We start from the raw sequence: 18,292 nt of genomic DNA on the forward strand, positions 1-18,292 counted from the left end.
ATAACATCTTAATTAGAATATAATTTATTTGGTTCCAAGTATATTCTTAGATAAAGGTTCTCAAGTATATAGATGTAGTAGATGTTTTCCTAGGTCCAACTCTAATGGAAACATGCTACTTACAAATTACCTTTTACTTAAAGTTTTAATATATAAAAAAAAATAGAATTTAGCATGAATGTGCATAGGGTTTCATCTTAAAATTAATTGGCTATGAGAATAGTAACGTATCCTTCTTATATATGGCACCATCTTTCCACAAATTTACAATATAGGACTATTTCTAATACACTCTCACTAGAAAGTGTAGGTATAACGAACGACCTTTAAGAAGCGACAGTGTCGAATGTGACATTATTTCTAATACACCCTCACTGGAAAGTATAGGTATAATGAACGACTTTTAAAAGACCACATGGCCAAACGTGATATTTGAAAAGATCCCACAAGATCGAATTGAGAAATTTGTGAATTTTTTGAAACAGGTCGAAAGGGGTATGAAGGTCAAAAGCGGAGATAACATAAATTTTTTAATTGCTCTGATACAATATTATAATTTAGAATCAAGTTGCATAAATTTTCATTGAAAGAAGTAACTCATATTTTTTTTTATATATGACATTAGTTTTCCACACATTAGCAATGTATAACTATTTTCAATAATATACGTAAGAATAAATTAATTTAGCTCTCTATGAAATATTATTTTATGACTCTCATTTAGCCCCACTTATTAACACTTCCATATCTGAATTGGCCTAATAACCCTTGAAAGATACGAGAGGACATTGTAGTAGTGTGGAGCATCATAGCAGACATGAATTGCCAATACAGAGAAATTATGGCAGCGAAAAGAAACAATTAAGTACAGCCAAAAAATCTCAACTGTCATAGATATCGAATTTATATGTATGTTTTCGTGTCTTCATATGTGTTGGCTCAGGCTAACCTATACAACAACTTTTTCATGTCATAGATTTAAGGGTGAATAGGAGCACTTCTTGTCTCATTGTAAAAACAAACCGAAGCTAGCTAAGCATCTTTTCATAAAGTTATATATATTATATAAGGTTGGGTTGGGTGTCCACCAAAAGATCCAACAGCCAATGGCAAAGGGTAAACAACACTAACTTAACCAATAATCCAATCCAAAAAAAGTGATATATACATATTATATATATATATAAATTATTTAGTTAGTACATTGACAAAACATCTAAACCACCCATGTGTCCATAAACTCTCTAGATGAATAAAACTAGTACTAAGCCAATTATTCAATTTCAACCACAATGACAGAATAGTAGTCTTCTGAGTTTTACCATAATAATGGCCTAAAAGTAAAGAACCAACTTCAACCATAACATGGAGTGGTTTGAATTTCAAAGCTTTCAATACAGATTTTCAAGTACATCAACAGATACTAGTTTGAGTAACTATGACAAAGTACTCCAGTAACCAACATTAATTTAATCTTCTGTTTGACAATGTATAAGAGAAAAAAATACATATTTCTACTGATCAAAATTACATAGGTCAAAAGTTTACAAGGTATAGCACAGATACAAAGGCAAAAAAGCCTAAACTTACAAAATAGTCTTGTTTTCTCTTTAACATTCTTGGAGTAATACAAACTTTCTAATAAGAAACTGATATTTCATTCTTAAACGGCTATATTGTGTTTTTCTAACCAATGCTTACATGTGTTATAGCATGTATATTCATGCTCCCTCGTAAGACTTGTAATTAAGGACTCAAAATTGTTCCCAATCATCCACATTATTGAAAATTGTTAAGAAATCTCACATATGACAGTCAAAGATTTTCACCTTATTTTTCCACATAAGACTTAACAGTTGTTAACCATTGTACAAGTTCAATCCTATCTTTGTTCATCATATAATCATGTAAGAAGAAAGAAAGCTCCTCATCAATTCCCCTTGCTCCTAAGTAGTCACGAAATGCCTTCTGAAAATTCTTATTCAATTCCCTGATAAGAAAAAAAAAAGCCAAAAAAAAAAGGAAAAATCAAACCAGCAAAGTAACTAAGAAACTCATGTCCACAAAACATTAAGATGCATTTGATTTATGATGGGAACTTGCTATCAATTTGGTAAGGACAGTAGCAAATAGAGCAGAAAAATAGAGCTAAGTGCTGCTATATTGATACTAAAAGATAAAAGTAAGGAAACAATGAACCACTGGGTATTCGAGAGACCCAATATTCTCCCAAAGCCAAAGACAAGAGCTACTGTTCAGTACAAATTCATTCACCACTAAGCCAAAACCAAAAAGCATTATAAAAGAATTACGAATGAGACTATCTGATTCAACCTCCACTCTATAAATCATACCAATATCTGTACCCTTTTTATTTATTATCCTAAGGCCTATCAATTTACAATGGTGAATTGAATGAATCCATGTCCCCTCCCCACAAACTAACACACCCAAATACCTAGAGCTAGCCTCAACTAGCATTTTATATATGATTATAACCATATGGATTTGAGTTTTTTCTTTCAGTCTTTCTCTAAATTCAAATTAATCAAAGATTGTGTATGGTAATTAACACAACAGAAATGAATTGGAATGAGATTCACACCTGATATCAGGCCCCAAATAAGGAAGCCTGTTAAGTTTCCGATCACGGTGAAGTGAATAAACATGGCGAACTTCAAAACTATCAGGCCATGCTGAACATACGAACTCCAAATCATCAGAACTATCTCTCTTGGAAATACTAACAAGTACACTGAGGCGTAAAATCACATCTTCCCCATCACCATCATGCTTGGGACAAAGTTCATAACCATCAAACATGGTAATTTCCAACTTAATTTCTTCATCATCACCAAATTTTCCTCTCATTGTTATCCATTGCTCACAAGGTCGATCTTGCACATTAAATGATTTGAATTTCGTAGGAGGCTACACATAAATTCCCAGCACAAGCAACATTTTTTAATGAATATCAAAGCAAAACATGGAAATCCCATCAATAATTAATAAAAATATTGATTAACGATTTTTGTTAAAGTTTTCAAGCGACACTAGAATGTTTTTCCTTGTTGTCAATATCGTTTTACTCCATTACAGGATTTTACAGTGAAGCTAATAAAAGTGGGAACCAAACCAACCTCGTGTATAGGAGCGTACTCAGGTTTGTACTTGATCTCGTGTCGGAGGATTCTAACGATGTTAGCATCGAGGGGCGATGTAGGAAGAGGCCCTGATATGTCAGTAGGAGTTGAATGAGATTTTGGCGAAAGGAGAGGAATTGTGGAATGGTGAAGAAAATTATAGAATTGGATTGTGGGTGAAGAGGAAGGAGAATGAGAAGAACGAAGGCGAATCGCATTTTGAGAAGCTCGGATTAAACGAGCCATCAAAGCTACCATCTTTAGGGCTTGCGATTGAGGTAAGGAGAGGGTTTAAGGATTTTGGGGGTTTAGTTCTCCGAGTCTGTTATTGCCTTCAACAAAACTTTTAGTGAAAGAAAACAAAAAAAAAAAAAAAATTCTGAATCACACTATGACAATCAATTTTCAGTTAACAAGCTAAGTATCTAGTTAAAGATATACCGAGTCAGAATATGAGTTATTACAAATAATGCCACTTATATAAAACTAAGTTATCTCTAAGATTTAAACAAAACAATTTTAAACTACCTTTAAAAGACATCCAATATTAATAACTAAATGGACCAAAACTAGCTAAAAAAATTAATATAGAAAAGTGGATCAGCCTACTATACAACGATAATGTTGTGATTTTTTAGATAAAATAATAAAACATAATTATTATTTTAACAAGAAAAAATTTATCTTAGACTTTTTTCACTGAGAATGTTACTATTGTATCGAAACTAATTTGTTATGTCTAATTATTAGAGTTAAGAGTCTTCCAATGTAAAAATATAATAGTCAATAAAACATGCACCGTACATAATATTTGAGAGAATCAAACTTAATAAATCAAATCCCAACTAAAATTAGCTATATTGCCAAAAAAAGTAATAAAACTCAATTAGCTAACAAATAAATAATAAAAACAAGGCTAAATAGCGACATAAGTACCTGAAATTTTGAGTTTGTAAGCGGCATAAACACATTGATTTTTTTAGTGGCATAAGTAACAAATATTTATAAAACTGTAATTTTTTTCTACTTTCGTCAATACAGGCTCTATTTTAAATTTATTAAAAAAAAATTGGAAGTAACATACACCATGTATTTCTGTCTAGACTAAATAATTTAGAATATGTGTCTTAAAAAAACACATACATGTTAATGGAGAGAGAGAGAGTGAAAAAAAAATAATAACTTTAAGAGAGAAGAAAGAGTAAGAAAATAGTGTAAGAAAATTGATTTGTAAGAAAGAATAAAATGTAATAAATGTTAGGGGAATTATCTCATATATTTTTTTTTTTACCTTTTTTTTTTTTTTTAAATTTACGGTTTGGGTTTCTAAAGTAGTTGCAGTTACGATTTCTGTACGATTTTTTGTTACAATTTAGATTGTAGTGCTGATTGCAATAGGGGTTTCTATACCTAATTCTGTAAAAATGCAAAAAAAAACTGTTTTAAATTGTAAAAATGAAAAAATCCCTAAATTTTATATTTTATATGTAAGAAAAGAGAAATATTGTTTTGACATGTGAAGAAGATAAATTTTATTTTTAATGGAGTGAAGTAGATAAGTTAAAAGAAGTATTATATCACTCCTTTTTATTAATTTTATGGAAATTAAAAATAAAAGAACTGCCACAAATGTGAGAACAAGTTTCCCATCACACATCTTAAAAATGCTTCTTTAGTTAAAAAATATGTATTATAAAATTATTTTAATAAATAAATATAGTTAAGGTAAAAAAAAATAAAAATTAAACACATCATCATAAGCTGATAAAATGACAAAGGAAATTTAAAAACTTTTATACTGCTTAAAAATGAACAATAAAAAAGAAATTTTAAGCATATCATAGTAAAAATAATACAATTATAAAAAAAAAACAGTACCCCATATAATTTTTTTTTCAAAATTTATTATTACTAAATTGGATACATTCAAAATTTTAAGTAGTTATTCCACAAATTTGTTTAAAGCCACTCTTTTAAATGCATTTTTGATTGGTAGATATAATTTATTTAGTGTAGGAGAAGAGTGTGTTGGGTTGGGCCAGTAGGCCAGTGGGCCAGTGGGCCAGTGGGCTGGGATGAAGAAATATGTAGAAACAAACGATTCACTTTTCGTTGTCATGAATGACTCATTTGCACGTTTACAAATTTTATCCATTTGCCTTCATTTAAGACATTCTAAACAAATTGATTCAAGAAAAAAAAAAAAAAAGACATTCTAAACAAACAAAACATATTTCACAAATCACCTCTAAACTTATTACCTCATGCTTTTAACTTTACCATATATATAGTTGATGAGGAGGGAGAATGAGAATTAATGATGAATCATTATTAGCCTTTCAAATTATTATTATTATTATTACAAAGCTAAAACCCTTTGTCTGAAATCAAATCTTACTCAAAAAAAAAAAAAGAGAGTTGAATTAATGGATATGATATGATGAGAGTGAATGGTAAGAAGCTAAACCACATGGTTGCCTAACCACCCAACCAAGATAGCGATGGGATGAACCCAATCTCCCACAAATGTTACTCATATGCTCTCCTCCTCTTCTTCTTCTTCTTCTTCCTTTCGTTTGTACTAGTGAAAGTTACACGTGATACTACGGATGTAGAGCAAAATATCATAACCATATAAATATGGGGAAAAATATTATTTATATTCAACATTACTATAAGATAATATATCGTTATTATTATAATTAAGTATTAACTCTCACTCTTAATTATTTGTAAGATGAAAACTATCCCCACTCAAAAATATATAAATATAAAAAAGTTAAGAATACACCTTAAAAAATAATTATACAATATACATCTCTATCATATTTTATTTTTAACACATAAATAGTTATTATTCTATTATTTTTATAAAATAAAGCACACTTACAAATTACAGTGATTAGCCCTCCATGTGTTAGTTAGTAATTAGTTTTAATTAAATTACTGTTTTACTATTCTAATTACTTCTCTATCCTTTAGTACTATTAATTCACTAGTAAAAGTATAATTTAGATCTCATTTAAATTTGTGCAAAACATTTCAATTCTAAAATTAACACTTGAAGTGAACCAGTATTTGATCCATTAGAAAAATTAAGATTCCATAATTATAAATCATGTTCTCAGTCATCCACATTATTAACTTCCCAAAACAGAAGTTGTAAGAATCATCTTCTCTCAAAAATTTTAACAAGTCAATCAAAGAAACTAATAACATGAAAAGAGTTCATGATTACTCAGGATTTAGGTCGATCTACTATTGATCATTGTTATGATATGAATTAGGTCTTTATAGTAAACAACATATTAGATAAAGACAACTTCATTCATATTAGTCTTTGTCATATATATAATATCTATCTATACAACATCTTCACTTTGATGTCATATACTACATCCATAATTTGAATCAAGATTACTTGTACCAAAGAACGAGCATTAGTAAACCGCACTAAAAACCATTGATTAAAAATTTCCAAGCTTAAATATATTGATGGCTATTTTATTTATACCTAAGTGGTCTTAGTTCTCTATATAGCTACGAGTCACAACCTTATATATGAATAAGAAACTTTTTGATATTTATATATAAATTATTCAATAATAAATAATAATTTAATATTCAAGCATATATTAAAATATTCAACTCTTTATTATCAATTAGAAATGTCTTTACAGACTTTTCAGGGCATATACCCTAAAACCCAGTGCCCACGAGACCTGCATGTTATGACGTAAGTACTAAGTGAGTGATCTCGACATCTGAGAGGCTTTGGCCATCTCCTGAGATTGAAGTCAGTTGGGGCCAAAAGAGCACCTTCCATGACTTTTGCTACCTCGCAGAATGTTATTATAGAACAGTATGAGGCCTTACAGAAAAAAATTGAGGAGGCACAACATGAAACTCAGTATTCGAAGCAGCAGTATGAAACACAACAAGTCTACCTCAAGCAATTCCAAGATCAGTTTAAGTATCTCTCTCGGATTGTACCTGGTTTGAACATGCCTCCTATGAATTTTTTGCCATTCCCCATCCTCCTTTTGCTGGATCGTCATCACATCATCCTGAGACTCAGAACAATGACGACAATAACATCATCCGTCTTTAGAACAATATATATTTTATAATTAACTTTTGAACTGACTTTTTTTTTTTAATATTTTTTAATATTTTACTTTAGAAATTTTGTTTAGTTACTAACTGTAGTACAAATTGAACATGTTTTTATATTAGTTCAATTGGAATATTATTTAATTATAAATATGAATACCGTTCTTATTTTATTACGTTTCTTTTAAATCTAATTTAATATTAAAATTTATTAAAACTTTTGCTAGCATGTTATGCCTGCTTTTGCCGGCAAAAAAAATACCAACAAAAATAACATTTCTTGTAGTATGATACTTGACTTAATTTTATGTAGTGAGGAAAACATAAATCTCAAAAACATCTCAATAGTAACATGAATCTCAATACAAATGTTGCCATAAAAATAGTGTAAAAGACTAAAAGTTTTCCAACAAATATCTCATTACATATTTCTATATCTTTTCTAGTTTTGATGGCGTGGGATGATAATAGGAGTGGGGTCTCGACAGTCGACACAGGCACAGGCAGTAGTGGTCTCAATAATGAATATTGTGTTGAGTTTGATTCCATCAATCTTCTCTTGCTTGCTTTTTGGCTAACCTTTACTTCTATATACTCCCACGCCACACCATATATAATTTAATTTGTTTCATCACTTCAATCTACCCATCTAATTATACATTAATTAATTAAACTATATATATATATATAATATGCTATATTAAACATATCCATAATTTCGGGTGTTTTTACAAAAATATTGGATTTTGAGTAAAAGTTTATAATTTTATTGTGAAACGAAATTTTTTACAAAAATACTGTTTTTTTATAAAACAACCGTAAAATAATAAAACAGAACAATTAAAACAACAGTGGAACAACTAAAAAGTGAAAAACTTAACATAATACATAGTATAAAACTTACACAATATTTTTTAAAAAAATTCCGCCACACAGTGAAAAAGTAAAAAAGTTGAAAATTTCAGTATGTAGTGTAAAAATGGAAACTTACAAAAATACTGTCACGCGGAAAAGTTTTCAAAAATACTATGTTTTTATAAAACACCAGTATAACACAAAACAGAACAACTCAAAACACCAGTAAAATAACTAAAAAACACTATTAGAACACCAATGAAAACTTAATACAGTATACTGCAGTATGAAACTTATAACTTTCAAAAATCCTTATTCTTTTCCTTTTAACTTTCAAATTAATTACATAAGAGTATTTCTAACGGTGATCTCTAAATTATTTTAGTTAAAATAGAGAGTCATTTTATAGTTATTGCTCTAACTATATTGCTTATTTTATTTGATTATTAATTTAATAATATTTTATAATTTGAATTTGTTAAGTATAAATTAATTTTATAAAATAATAAAAAAAATTATAGTATTTTTTTTAATTAAAATACTATCAAAAAAGTTTAAGAAAAAGTAAAGAACATCTATTCTCTATTATAGAAAACTATAGTGATGTCTAACATTTTTTATAAGTAGTGCTCTATGATTAGTTAGCGATATTCTTTAAAAATTATTTTTTTAAATTATACGAGTTCTGATACTTAATTATATCAATATTATCACTTTACATCATTTCTCTCTCTCTAAATATATAAATATATATTATACATATTCGACTTTAATTATGATATAATTCCCAGTACTCTCTTTCTTCTATCTCTCTCAACTTTTTCCCACAAAATAATAATGTTCACTTTTCTTTTGACCAAAAAAAAATTATTCGATCCAGTACAGCTATAGCTATAGCTAACATTTTCTTTTTCATCTTATTCTTATTCTTCTTCTGAAAAAGTAGATGTTTTCATAATTATATATTTAAAACTTTAAGGATACTATATTATTATTATGCACGCTCCCTTTGGTAAAACTCCTACCTATTATTTTGCCATCTCTAATTCAAGAAAAAGTTAAATGTTATATTATAATAAAATTAAACCCATTATTGAAAAAGAAAAATAAATTAAATAGTAATAATAATAATAATAATAATAATAATAATAATAATAATAATAATAATAATAATAATTGAGCAGCCTCAGCCTCTCTCAATTATAATATAGTTCATTTAAAATATTAATAAGTGTGATCTAGTATTTTTTATATTCTTTTGATGTTTCACAGTTAGTAACTTATAAGTGATTAAGTTGAAGATGTTGTTAAGGTTATTTTTCCTATGTATTTGGAACACATTAATTAATCTATTATTATTGATTGCTTGATGAATAATATCTACATATAATAAATTATATTATATTTACTTATTAATAAAAAAATTTATTGACAACTATGTTGGAGTTGCTCTTGGTAGAAAGGATGCTTATGAAATATTCTTTGTTTTGTAATAGAGCCTTTCCTTTTTTTTTTGGGGATTTGTACTTTTAGTATTTTTTTTTTTATTTAAGCGTTTATATATTACAACTATGTTTTTACGTGGGACTCGAACGGAAGACCTCCAACACACACACCTACCTATGGTCACTTGAGCTAGCCTCAAGTAATTTACTTTTAGTATTTATAGAACTTGTATTTTCACAGCCCACAATGTGACTAAGTGGGTATTTACCCACCAACAGTATGATTGTTTGCGTGTATCTACCACAACAGTTAACTTATTTTGTAATAACCATGAAATCCAATTGTTTTCTATACATGCACACTTATTTATTTATTTATTTTTTTAAAAAAAAATTCTATTTATCTTTTCTTTTTTTTTTTTAAAAAAAAAAAACATATCAAACAAAAATGTCCAATCCTAAATTTATCCCTATACCCTAATAATAATTTTGAACATTGCTATAAGACATTTATGGTACCTAGCACCACAATGAATTGTCATTTTATAATTAGTTAGTAATTTTTTATAATATTTATTAAAATAAAATAAGTGGGACATGATATTTAGTTGTACTAATAACAATATTACACCTTACAAATATATTAAGCACCATAAGTACCTTATGACATGTTTAGTTTGTTGTAATCAACATTGTAATGGAATCATGATTACAATTCCAATGTTTGGTTTGCTTTTAAACTCTTGTAATGAGATTCCATTGTAATCACTATTACATCACTTGTATGAAAAGTGATTACACTCCTATACCTCATAAATCTTCATTACAATTACTCAAAATAACTATCTTACTCTTATTTTATACTTTTTCTTACTAAGATAGGAATAATTTTGTCAATTCACTACCTATTCTAATATTTATTCCAATAACAAACCAAACATAACAATCAATTCCTATTACAATTCTTATTCCATTACATTACTATTACCATTATAATTACCATTTCATTCCATAAAACCAAACACTATTTCTCAATAATTTTTCTTGCCCATTGAAAACGGTAGATTATCTCTATATTCTACATTTGTGATATTGAAAATTAGTGTTGACTATTATAATTAATTATTCCACCCTAAATTGTAATAATCGAACGAACTAAGTCTAGACTAGAGATTACGTATAGATCTACGTAAAAAACAACATGTCTCTCGTGAAGATTTAAGGTATTACGTGTATATACAATATAATACATATATATATTAATCAAACATTGATGAGCCACAATTTATGATTAATTTGCTTATTTAAAAGTACTTTTTATATTGAGTAATTTATGGTGACATGGTATAGCTTCTCCCTTAATCTACTCCATGTGATATTGATATATATATATATATATATGAATCACTGCAAAAAAAAGATGTCCATTATTATTCATCTCTAATAAATTTGATTTATGAGTGGAGATAAATAATAATTATGATACAAATTGTCGTTGTGTTGAGAATCCAATCCATAGCCCATGATGTGTTATATGCGGTGAGAATTTTAATATGTAGCTGTGATTGGTTGAGTACACCATAGATGAATGAACTTGGTTAATTTTCTTCCTCTTTTATTATTTTCATGCTCTGTTTTTTTTTTTAAAAAAAAATTAATCAAATTCACGCTAGTCCAACACGGTAATATTTATTTTATTAATTACGGTACAAATTGATTTCATATTTATTTATGTTGGAAAAAGTTTATTGTGCTAATTAATTCATAAGAATCAAATAATAGAATCAAAGATTAGCATAAACGTACTGAAATCCATTAAATCAATTGTAAAATGTATGATTTTCCAAACTTGCAGTGAAATCTTTCTTTGGAACCTTTGTCTCTTGATGATGAGGTTTCAAGAAAATGAAAAAATTTGACACTGCAAATTAGAGACCATTGCCTGTTATATTGCCAATTGTCAAAACAGTTAGGGGTGAACTACCAGTTGTATTTTTTCCCTTATTTTTATGGGTCTCCTTCACTTATAAAAGGAGAGCTCCCTTAGCTCATTTTTCACATTCAGAAAATTACCCACAAGCTTAGAGCTTCTCTCTCTAGACTTTCTCTATGTGACAATCAGTAGTCCCGTGATCCGTAAGGGAAACACTGGGTAAGCTGTACAATCCCACATCGCCTGAGGAAGGTCAAGTGGGATGATTATGAGACTGTGTAGGTGTGAGATAGTTGAAGAGGACTTAAATGGATTGATTGATACTACCTATATCAACAAGGTGCATCTTGTTTTTCGGCAGCCCATCACGAAAAAATTCCACGATTAAGTGTGCTTGACTTGAGATAATTTCATGATGAGTGACCTCCTAGGAAGTTTTCTCAGGAAGTGTGCGAGTGAGGACAAAGTATGCTGGAAATACTCGTGTTAGTTTGTAGGGTCAGTTGTCAGTCCATGAAGCAGCCACGTACTCGTGTATAAGAGATATCATTCTGTGGGTGTAAGGACCCAATGGAGACTTGAAGCGGAGACGTTACACTCTAAAATTTGGAGATACCATTCACAATATATCAACATATATGTATAAATATATACATACCCAGTACAGTATTTAATCTATATAATTATGAAAATATCTATTGATACCAATTGTTGATTTTTATGGTCCATATCAGAGTTAGAAAAGTGGAAGCGAATTTGATAAAAAATAGTTTTATCCAATATGAACCATAAGCCTAAAAATTTCAACATAATGTATAGATTAAATCTAGACCATGGATAGAGAGACAATACATCTTGTAGCCTATCAGGGGATCCTGGCTATCTTTTAGTATAAGTACGACCATCCAATCCAAGAACTTCGTTGAAGAATTTACACCGCAATCTTTCAAGCCAGCCTCAATACTCATAAATAGAGTGAGATATTAGATTCTATAGGATGAACAAATTTATGTATTACAGTGTATTCTCAACTCATGAGAATACCTAACCACTTATTAACTTCTTCTTCTACTAGTTTGAAAAATTAGGGACTTAATTTCTAACTTTTTTTTAAAAAAAAAGGGTTTGGGAGATTAGCTTAGCATGCTTAAAAACCCGCAATCATTAAAAAATCATAATATAAATTGACCACAACTTTAATTAACATGATTTCAAGATATTTACAAAACTCTGGTGTGTAAAAGGTAATTAATTAAGCATATGTACGTACATAAATAAATCTATATTATGGGTTTTTTTTAGCATCAATTAAAATGAGTGTATTGTAGTAACTCCTAACTATTTTGACATATGTACGTATATAAATTTGTTAATTCAATTTTTTTTATAATCTTATACATGATAGTTATTTAAGATATTATGCAAGATTTTAAAAAATTCAGAATAATTTACAATATAAAAATTAATATTAAAACTTTTTATTTCATATATATATAAAATAAAAAAATCACGCATACAACAAATTTTTTGAATTTTGTTTTTAACGTGTTAAATTTTTTTGAATTTTGAAAATTTTATAAAATATCTTAAATAACTATAACGTATACGACTATAAAATTTAGACTAAATATTTTTTTGATACCAAAACAAATAAAAGTTTATCAGTACACCTATTTCAAATGTATTATAAAATTTTCAATATTATATATATATAAATTTTAAAGAGTGTTATCTTTCTCAAACTTCTATATTTAAAGACTAACGGTTCTTTTTATAAATTTAGCCGTTCAATTTTGAATAATTTTTTTTTAAAAAAAGAAACGTTCATTCATAAGACATTAGACATCACGATCATTACAATAAATGTTCTTAGGAATAGTAGAAATGTCAATACAACCATATAAGTTATGGTTAAAAGTCTAATTAACCACATTATGAGCCATAAAGTTACAGGATCTAGCCGAAAAACAAAATAAACAAGAAGTAAAGGAAGTAGCCATACTTTTACAAAATAAAGAGTAATTTTTAATTGGGCTAAGAGAAAAACATTTTTCAAAACTGATTTGTTACAAATGCTGGTAAATAAATTTGGTAAGATAAAGAATTATTAATTGCTAAGAGAAAACTAGTGAATACTATTCAATTCAAAATTTAATTTAATTTAATTAGTAATATGGAGAATTAAGAAGCACAAGTTATATCTTTTCTAAGAAGATAATACAAAAATGGCAAAATCAAGAATAAATATTTATTTTGAATTAATTTATTACAACTTTTGTATGGTACACAAACAAGGAGAAAAAGTAAATCTCTTTCCACAAATTCTTTTATTTCGTTGTACCATGTAATGTAACAGAAGTTTCCACCTTAAAAAATTTAGGAATTCTCTTAACAACTTTTCTTAGCAAAAAAACAAAAAAAAATGGGACATGTTATCATATATCTGTTATTAAATAAGGTCCTCTAATGTTTCTTTCTTTCCTCTATGTAGACTTGATTTTGTTTGATACCCTTTTTGTAAGTCTACTAATTTCTTCTTCTTCTTCTTCTTTTTTTTTTTTTTAAAAAAAAATAATATAAAAGTTTCATTTCATTGTATATTGTATCTATTCCAAATCATATATAAATTTTCAAGAAATTTTAAATAATTTACTGTACCAAATTTTTTTTATGTTTGAACTTTAATTTTAAAATTGTAAATTAATCATAATTTTATGAAAATTTAGTTTCGTCTTAAAAAGTTATAACGTGTAGTATCATGAAATGATAATAATAGCTTAAAAAGCTTCTTTGAATATTGAAGTTAATAGAGAAGTACTGAAATAATTTTTTTCCAAAGTGTACTATAAATTTTTTATATTTTATTCACAATTTTATGACCTAAAGTATTTATTTATAAAAATAAGCTTTTAAAATTTTAAAATTATAAAAATATATTTCTCTAGCAAAAAGTAAAATTATAACTAAAAAAACAACCATAAATCATATATAAATACAATTTATGACAACTATAATTCAACTGTGAATAAATATTAAAACAACTTAAAAAATAATTTATTGTTGTTAGTAAGTACGTTTTTTGTAAATAAAAAAAATTAAAGCGTTAAAATCAAATTTTTTTCATGTTATCATCTTTTGTATCTTTTTTAAAATTTTGGTTTATTATTTAAAAAATTCTAAATTGTTCCATTAATAATATTTATTTTGTGTTGATATTTATTATGTTTTTACAAAAGGGTTCGTTTCATTTGATATCAACAACTTTATTAGTTGTATAAAAGGGTTCACAGCTCTTTATAACACTTTCGGCTGCTGGAAGAACCTGATTTTAAGATTCTTGTTCTTCCCAGCAAATTCAAATTATTTTTATAATTAAATCAAACCTTTAAAGAAATTCTCTTGGTAGAAGAGCTTCCTTTCTAAGTTGTAATTCCCACTATACCCTTTTGCAAAGCTCAGGAGAGGAGAAAGACGAGACTTTTGGGAAAATCACTTTCTTTCTTTTTTTCTCTCTCGATTTCAACAATCTTTGGTGTTAGAAGTTTCTTTTTTTATTTTAATTCCTGGGTTTTCTGATTTGGAAGAAGAAGAAGAAGAAAAAAGTATGCTTTGTCGAATGGTTTTGGTACAGAGGAAGAAGAATACTGGGAAAGTTCCGGTGTACCTGAATGTATACGATCTTACTCCCATAAATGGCTACGCCTACTGGCTTGGTCTTGGAGTTTATCATTCTGGTGTTCAAGGTAATTGAATTTTCTTTCTAAATTATTTCCTTTTTTGAGGTTTCTCATCTGTTTGTTTCGCGAGAAAGTTTGAAAAAGTGAACTTTATATACACAAAGTTTGTTTTTTTAGATCCGGTAATATGTTTTTGAAGTAAATTGAAGTCTGGATCTGGCTGTGATTTATTTATTTTTTTAAAAAAAAATTATTAAAGAAAACCCTGAATTATCCATTATAGGATTAATTTTTTCTTCATCTAATTTATTATATTATCCATTTTGGATCTGGTTTTGATTATTTTGGAAAGTACACGAGAAAATAAATAACGAGATTTTGAATTATTAGTATATTTGGGTTAATTTATAATTGTTCTGGCAATCGATTAAAACTAAGGATTTTTCTATATATAATTTTATAGTATTTTAGTTTAATTTAATTTTTTAAATAATGGATTTGCTTACATCAATTGACCTTCTTTCATATATAAATAAATATATTAATTATTATTAATTTATTCAGTCCATGATGTTGAATATGCATTCGGAGCCCATGACCATGCAACAACTGGAATTTTCGAAGTGGAACCTAAGGTTTGTCCAGGTTTCACATTCAGAAAATCTATTCTGATTGGTAGAACAGATCTTGGGCCAAAAGATGTCCGTACATTAATGGAGAAATTAGCAGAAGAGTATTCTGGTAATACTTATCATCTTATCACCAAGAACTGTAATCACTTTTGTAACGATGTGTGTCTCAGATTAACAGGGAAGCCTATCCCTCGTTGGGTCAACAGACTTGCTCGACTTGGTAACAAATCTATTCTTATTAAATACCATTTTTTACATTTTGTTACTAAAGTTACCAATTATGTATTCAATAAAAGTTACCAATTATGTATTCAATAAAAGTTACCAATCACACCCTTTGTTTTATTCGAAACGAAACATAATAGTAGGCTGAGCTTAATATTGAACATAACAATTAACAATACTTTGGAATTACATTTTCCATTGGTTATGTTTTAGTTATATTAAAAAAAATTGACTAAAATTAGGCTCAAAAATACAGAGTTCAAATTGTCATTTATCAAAATAGGGTAATTAGTAACTTTTGTAAAATAGTCTTTGCTAACATTAGTTCAATTCTCATTCTAAGCAAATCCTAATTTGAGTTGCAATGTACTTACTAAATCTTTGTTACTTTTGCTTATATGAACTTAATTAGGCCTTTTCTGCAATTGTGTTCTTCCCGCTGGTTTGAACGAAACAAAGGTTCGCCAAGTAAGATCAGATGGAGTTTGTGACAGCCAGAAGAAGAAAATGAGGAGCCATTCAAGTAGGTTTCCCCCATCTACTCGTCAATCATCATTATCGTCAACTTCATTGTCTTCGACACCTGCTACTTCTGGAGACGGCAATGGCTCTGCATCCAGAAGTAGTAGGCAAAAACGTTGCATACCACCTTCATCTTCTTTGATTCATTCTTCTTCAACCTCAGCTTTGTCATTGAAGCTTTGATACCTACTCACATGGATTTAAAAAGTTCTAGAATTTTACATTTTGAATCAATAGATGGGACTTCTTCTTGACCCCATTTTGTATCTGGTTTTTATGCTAATCTTTTTCTTTTTTCACTTTAAGGTTGTTTAAAAAAAGGCTGCTTAGAAATCATTGCAGCGTTTTTCTTTCTCTGTAAAATGCATCACTGTTATTTTTTTCTCTGGTTGTATGATGATGATGATGAGAACTAGTAGTGTTTGCTCAAATGTGTTTGGTGGTGGACTGGTGGTGCTGCTTAAACAGAGAGATTAAGTTTGGCAGTGAAGTCTCTGTTGTATATGTTTTGTACATTATATTATAATAATTCATATGCACAATACACTTCTTAATTTATTTTTGGTTTTGATTCATATAATACAAACGTTATTATTCACTGGTTCGAATGTAACTATTCGAGGTAGTCATAAGCATAGTCTAGTAGTTTCACGAAAATCTCAAGTTTGAATCCCTCCTCCCCCGATATACAAACAATCTATTATCTTCCATGGTTATGATGTGCGAGTAATTGTCACCTAAAGTTGGTAGTATGAGAAGTGAAAAATAATAGGGTTATGGTGGTCTTACATGAAAATTTGAGTACCCCTTTAAAGGGGTGTATAGAATTTCATATCTTTAGCTTGGTAAGTTGATAAGTAACTAGTTTTTCTTTTGCGCGCATATGAGTGTATAAATTATCGTTAGGGGAGCAAAAATACATACAACTTGTATGTGCTCGCACATTCTGCGAGCACGGTGTAGCCACAAAAGGTTAATCCATATCAATTTATACCAATCAATAGATTGAGCATATACCTGATTTTTCTTGCTTGATTCTAGTACTTATTCATTCCTCCTTGAAAGTCTCTAAATAGAGTGTGCCTCCTCATTGTTACACACCAATTCGAAGTTCTTTCTCTTTTCTTGTTCTTGGTTTCTCTTTGATGCATTGGTCAACTCGTTTATTAGTTTTAAGTTTTGTGATTTTCAGTACTTCTCTGTTTGCCCTTCAATCATATCTGGATCTAGACAAACACGATACAAGTCTTTCGGTTTATGAAGTTAGTTTTCATGGCCGTGGTAAATCATTGTTTATTTTCAATAATCAAGCCTTTAATCTTATAATTGCGTCAAGGTATTTGTATTATTAGAGTTGAGATGTCAATTCTCAAAAGAAAACTTAGTTTACTTTACACATTGGAAACTAAATAATGCTTCTTAGACTTAGTTTAAATGTGTTGTGTTTTTCCCTTTTGAAAATTGTAATAAGCTGTTACTGATATTGCTCGTTTGAATTTGTAATAAATTATGTCAAATTAACCTTATTAATGAGAATTACCTATATTCTCTTTCAAAAAAAAAAAAAACCCTATAAAAATTTACTCTAATTAGTGTGTAAATTAGAATGAATTTTATAATTGTTGCAGTCTTTTGGCATGCAAATACAAATCAGCTCTTAATTTTATTGAGTGACCATTAAAAGTGCCTTCAAATTTGGGTATTTAGCTGTTTATTACACACTCATAAATACATTATTTTTTAAGTG

General features: G+C 28.3%; 2 protein-coding genes across 2 annotated transcripts; one reads left to right on the forward strand and one right to left on the reverse strand.

The window, feature by feature from the left end:
* Positions 1-1,427: 1,427 nt before the first annotated feature.
* LOC115699825 (uncharacterized protein At2g39795, mitochondrial) lies at positions 1,428-3,522 on the reverse strand. Its single transcript, XM_030627372.2, has 3 exons — positions 3,141-3,522; positions 2,606-2,931; positions 1,428-1,990 (listed from the first exon to the last, which is right to left on the reverse strand). The coding sequence occupies exons 1-3, from the start codon at positions 3,399-3,401 to the stop codon at positions 1,831-1,833; spliced, it is 747 nt and encodes a 248-aa protein (XP_030483232.2). The 5' UTR covers positions 3,402-3,522; the 3' UTR covers positions 1,428-1,830.
* A 10,452-nt stretch (positions 3,523-13,974) lies between these two features.
* Positions 13,975-17,103, forward strand: LOC115699828 (deSI-like protein At4g17486). Its single transcript, XM_030627373.2, has 3 exons — positions 13,975-15,232; positions 15,731-16,018; positions 16,436-17,103. Exons 1-3 carry the CDS (start codon positions 15,094-15,096, stop codon positions 16,726-16,728), a joined length of 720 nt encoding a protein of 239 aa, XP_030483233.1. The 5' UTR covers positions 13,975-15,093; the 3' UTR covers positions 16,729-17,103.
* Positions 17,104-18,292: the final 1,189 nt, after the last annotated feature.

Source organism: Cannabis sativa, chromosome X (assembly GCF_029168945.1).
Source record: "Cannabis sativa cultivar Pink pepper isolate KNU-18-1 chromosome X, ASM2916894v1, whole genome shotgun sequence".
Taxonomy (NCBI): domain Eukaryota; kingdom Viridiplantae; phylum Streptophyta; class Magnoliopsida; order Rosales; family Cannabaceae; genus Cannabis; species Cannabis sativa.

Bases quoted from the DNA above. Each gene is read 5' to 3' on its own strand.
- LOC115699825 (XM_030627372.2), bottom strand. From the start codon at position 3,401: ATGGTAGCTTTGATGGCTCGTTTAATCCGAGCTTCTCAAAATGCGATT. The intron at 2,932-3,140 runs GTTGGTTTGGTT...ATTTATGTGTAG, and splicing joins AGTACGCTCCTATACACGAG to CCTCCTACGAAATTCAAATC. The intron at 1,991-2,605 runs GTGTGAATCTCA...TTTTCTTATCAG, and splicing joins TATTTGGGGCCTGATATCAG to GGAATTGAATAAGAATTTTC.
- LOC115699828 (XM_030627373.2), top strand. From the start codon at position 15,094: ATGCTTTGTCGAATGGTTTTGGTACAGAGGAAGAAGAATACTGGGAAA. The intron at 15,233-15,730 runs GTAATTGAATTT...TAATTTATTCAG, and splicing joins TTATCATTCTGGTGTTCAAG to TCCATGATGTTGAATATGCA. The intron at 16,019-16,435 runs GTAACAAATCTA...GAACTTAATTAG, and splicing joins CAACAGACTTGCTCGACTTG to GCCTTTTCTGCAATTGTGTT.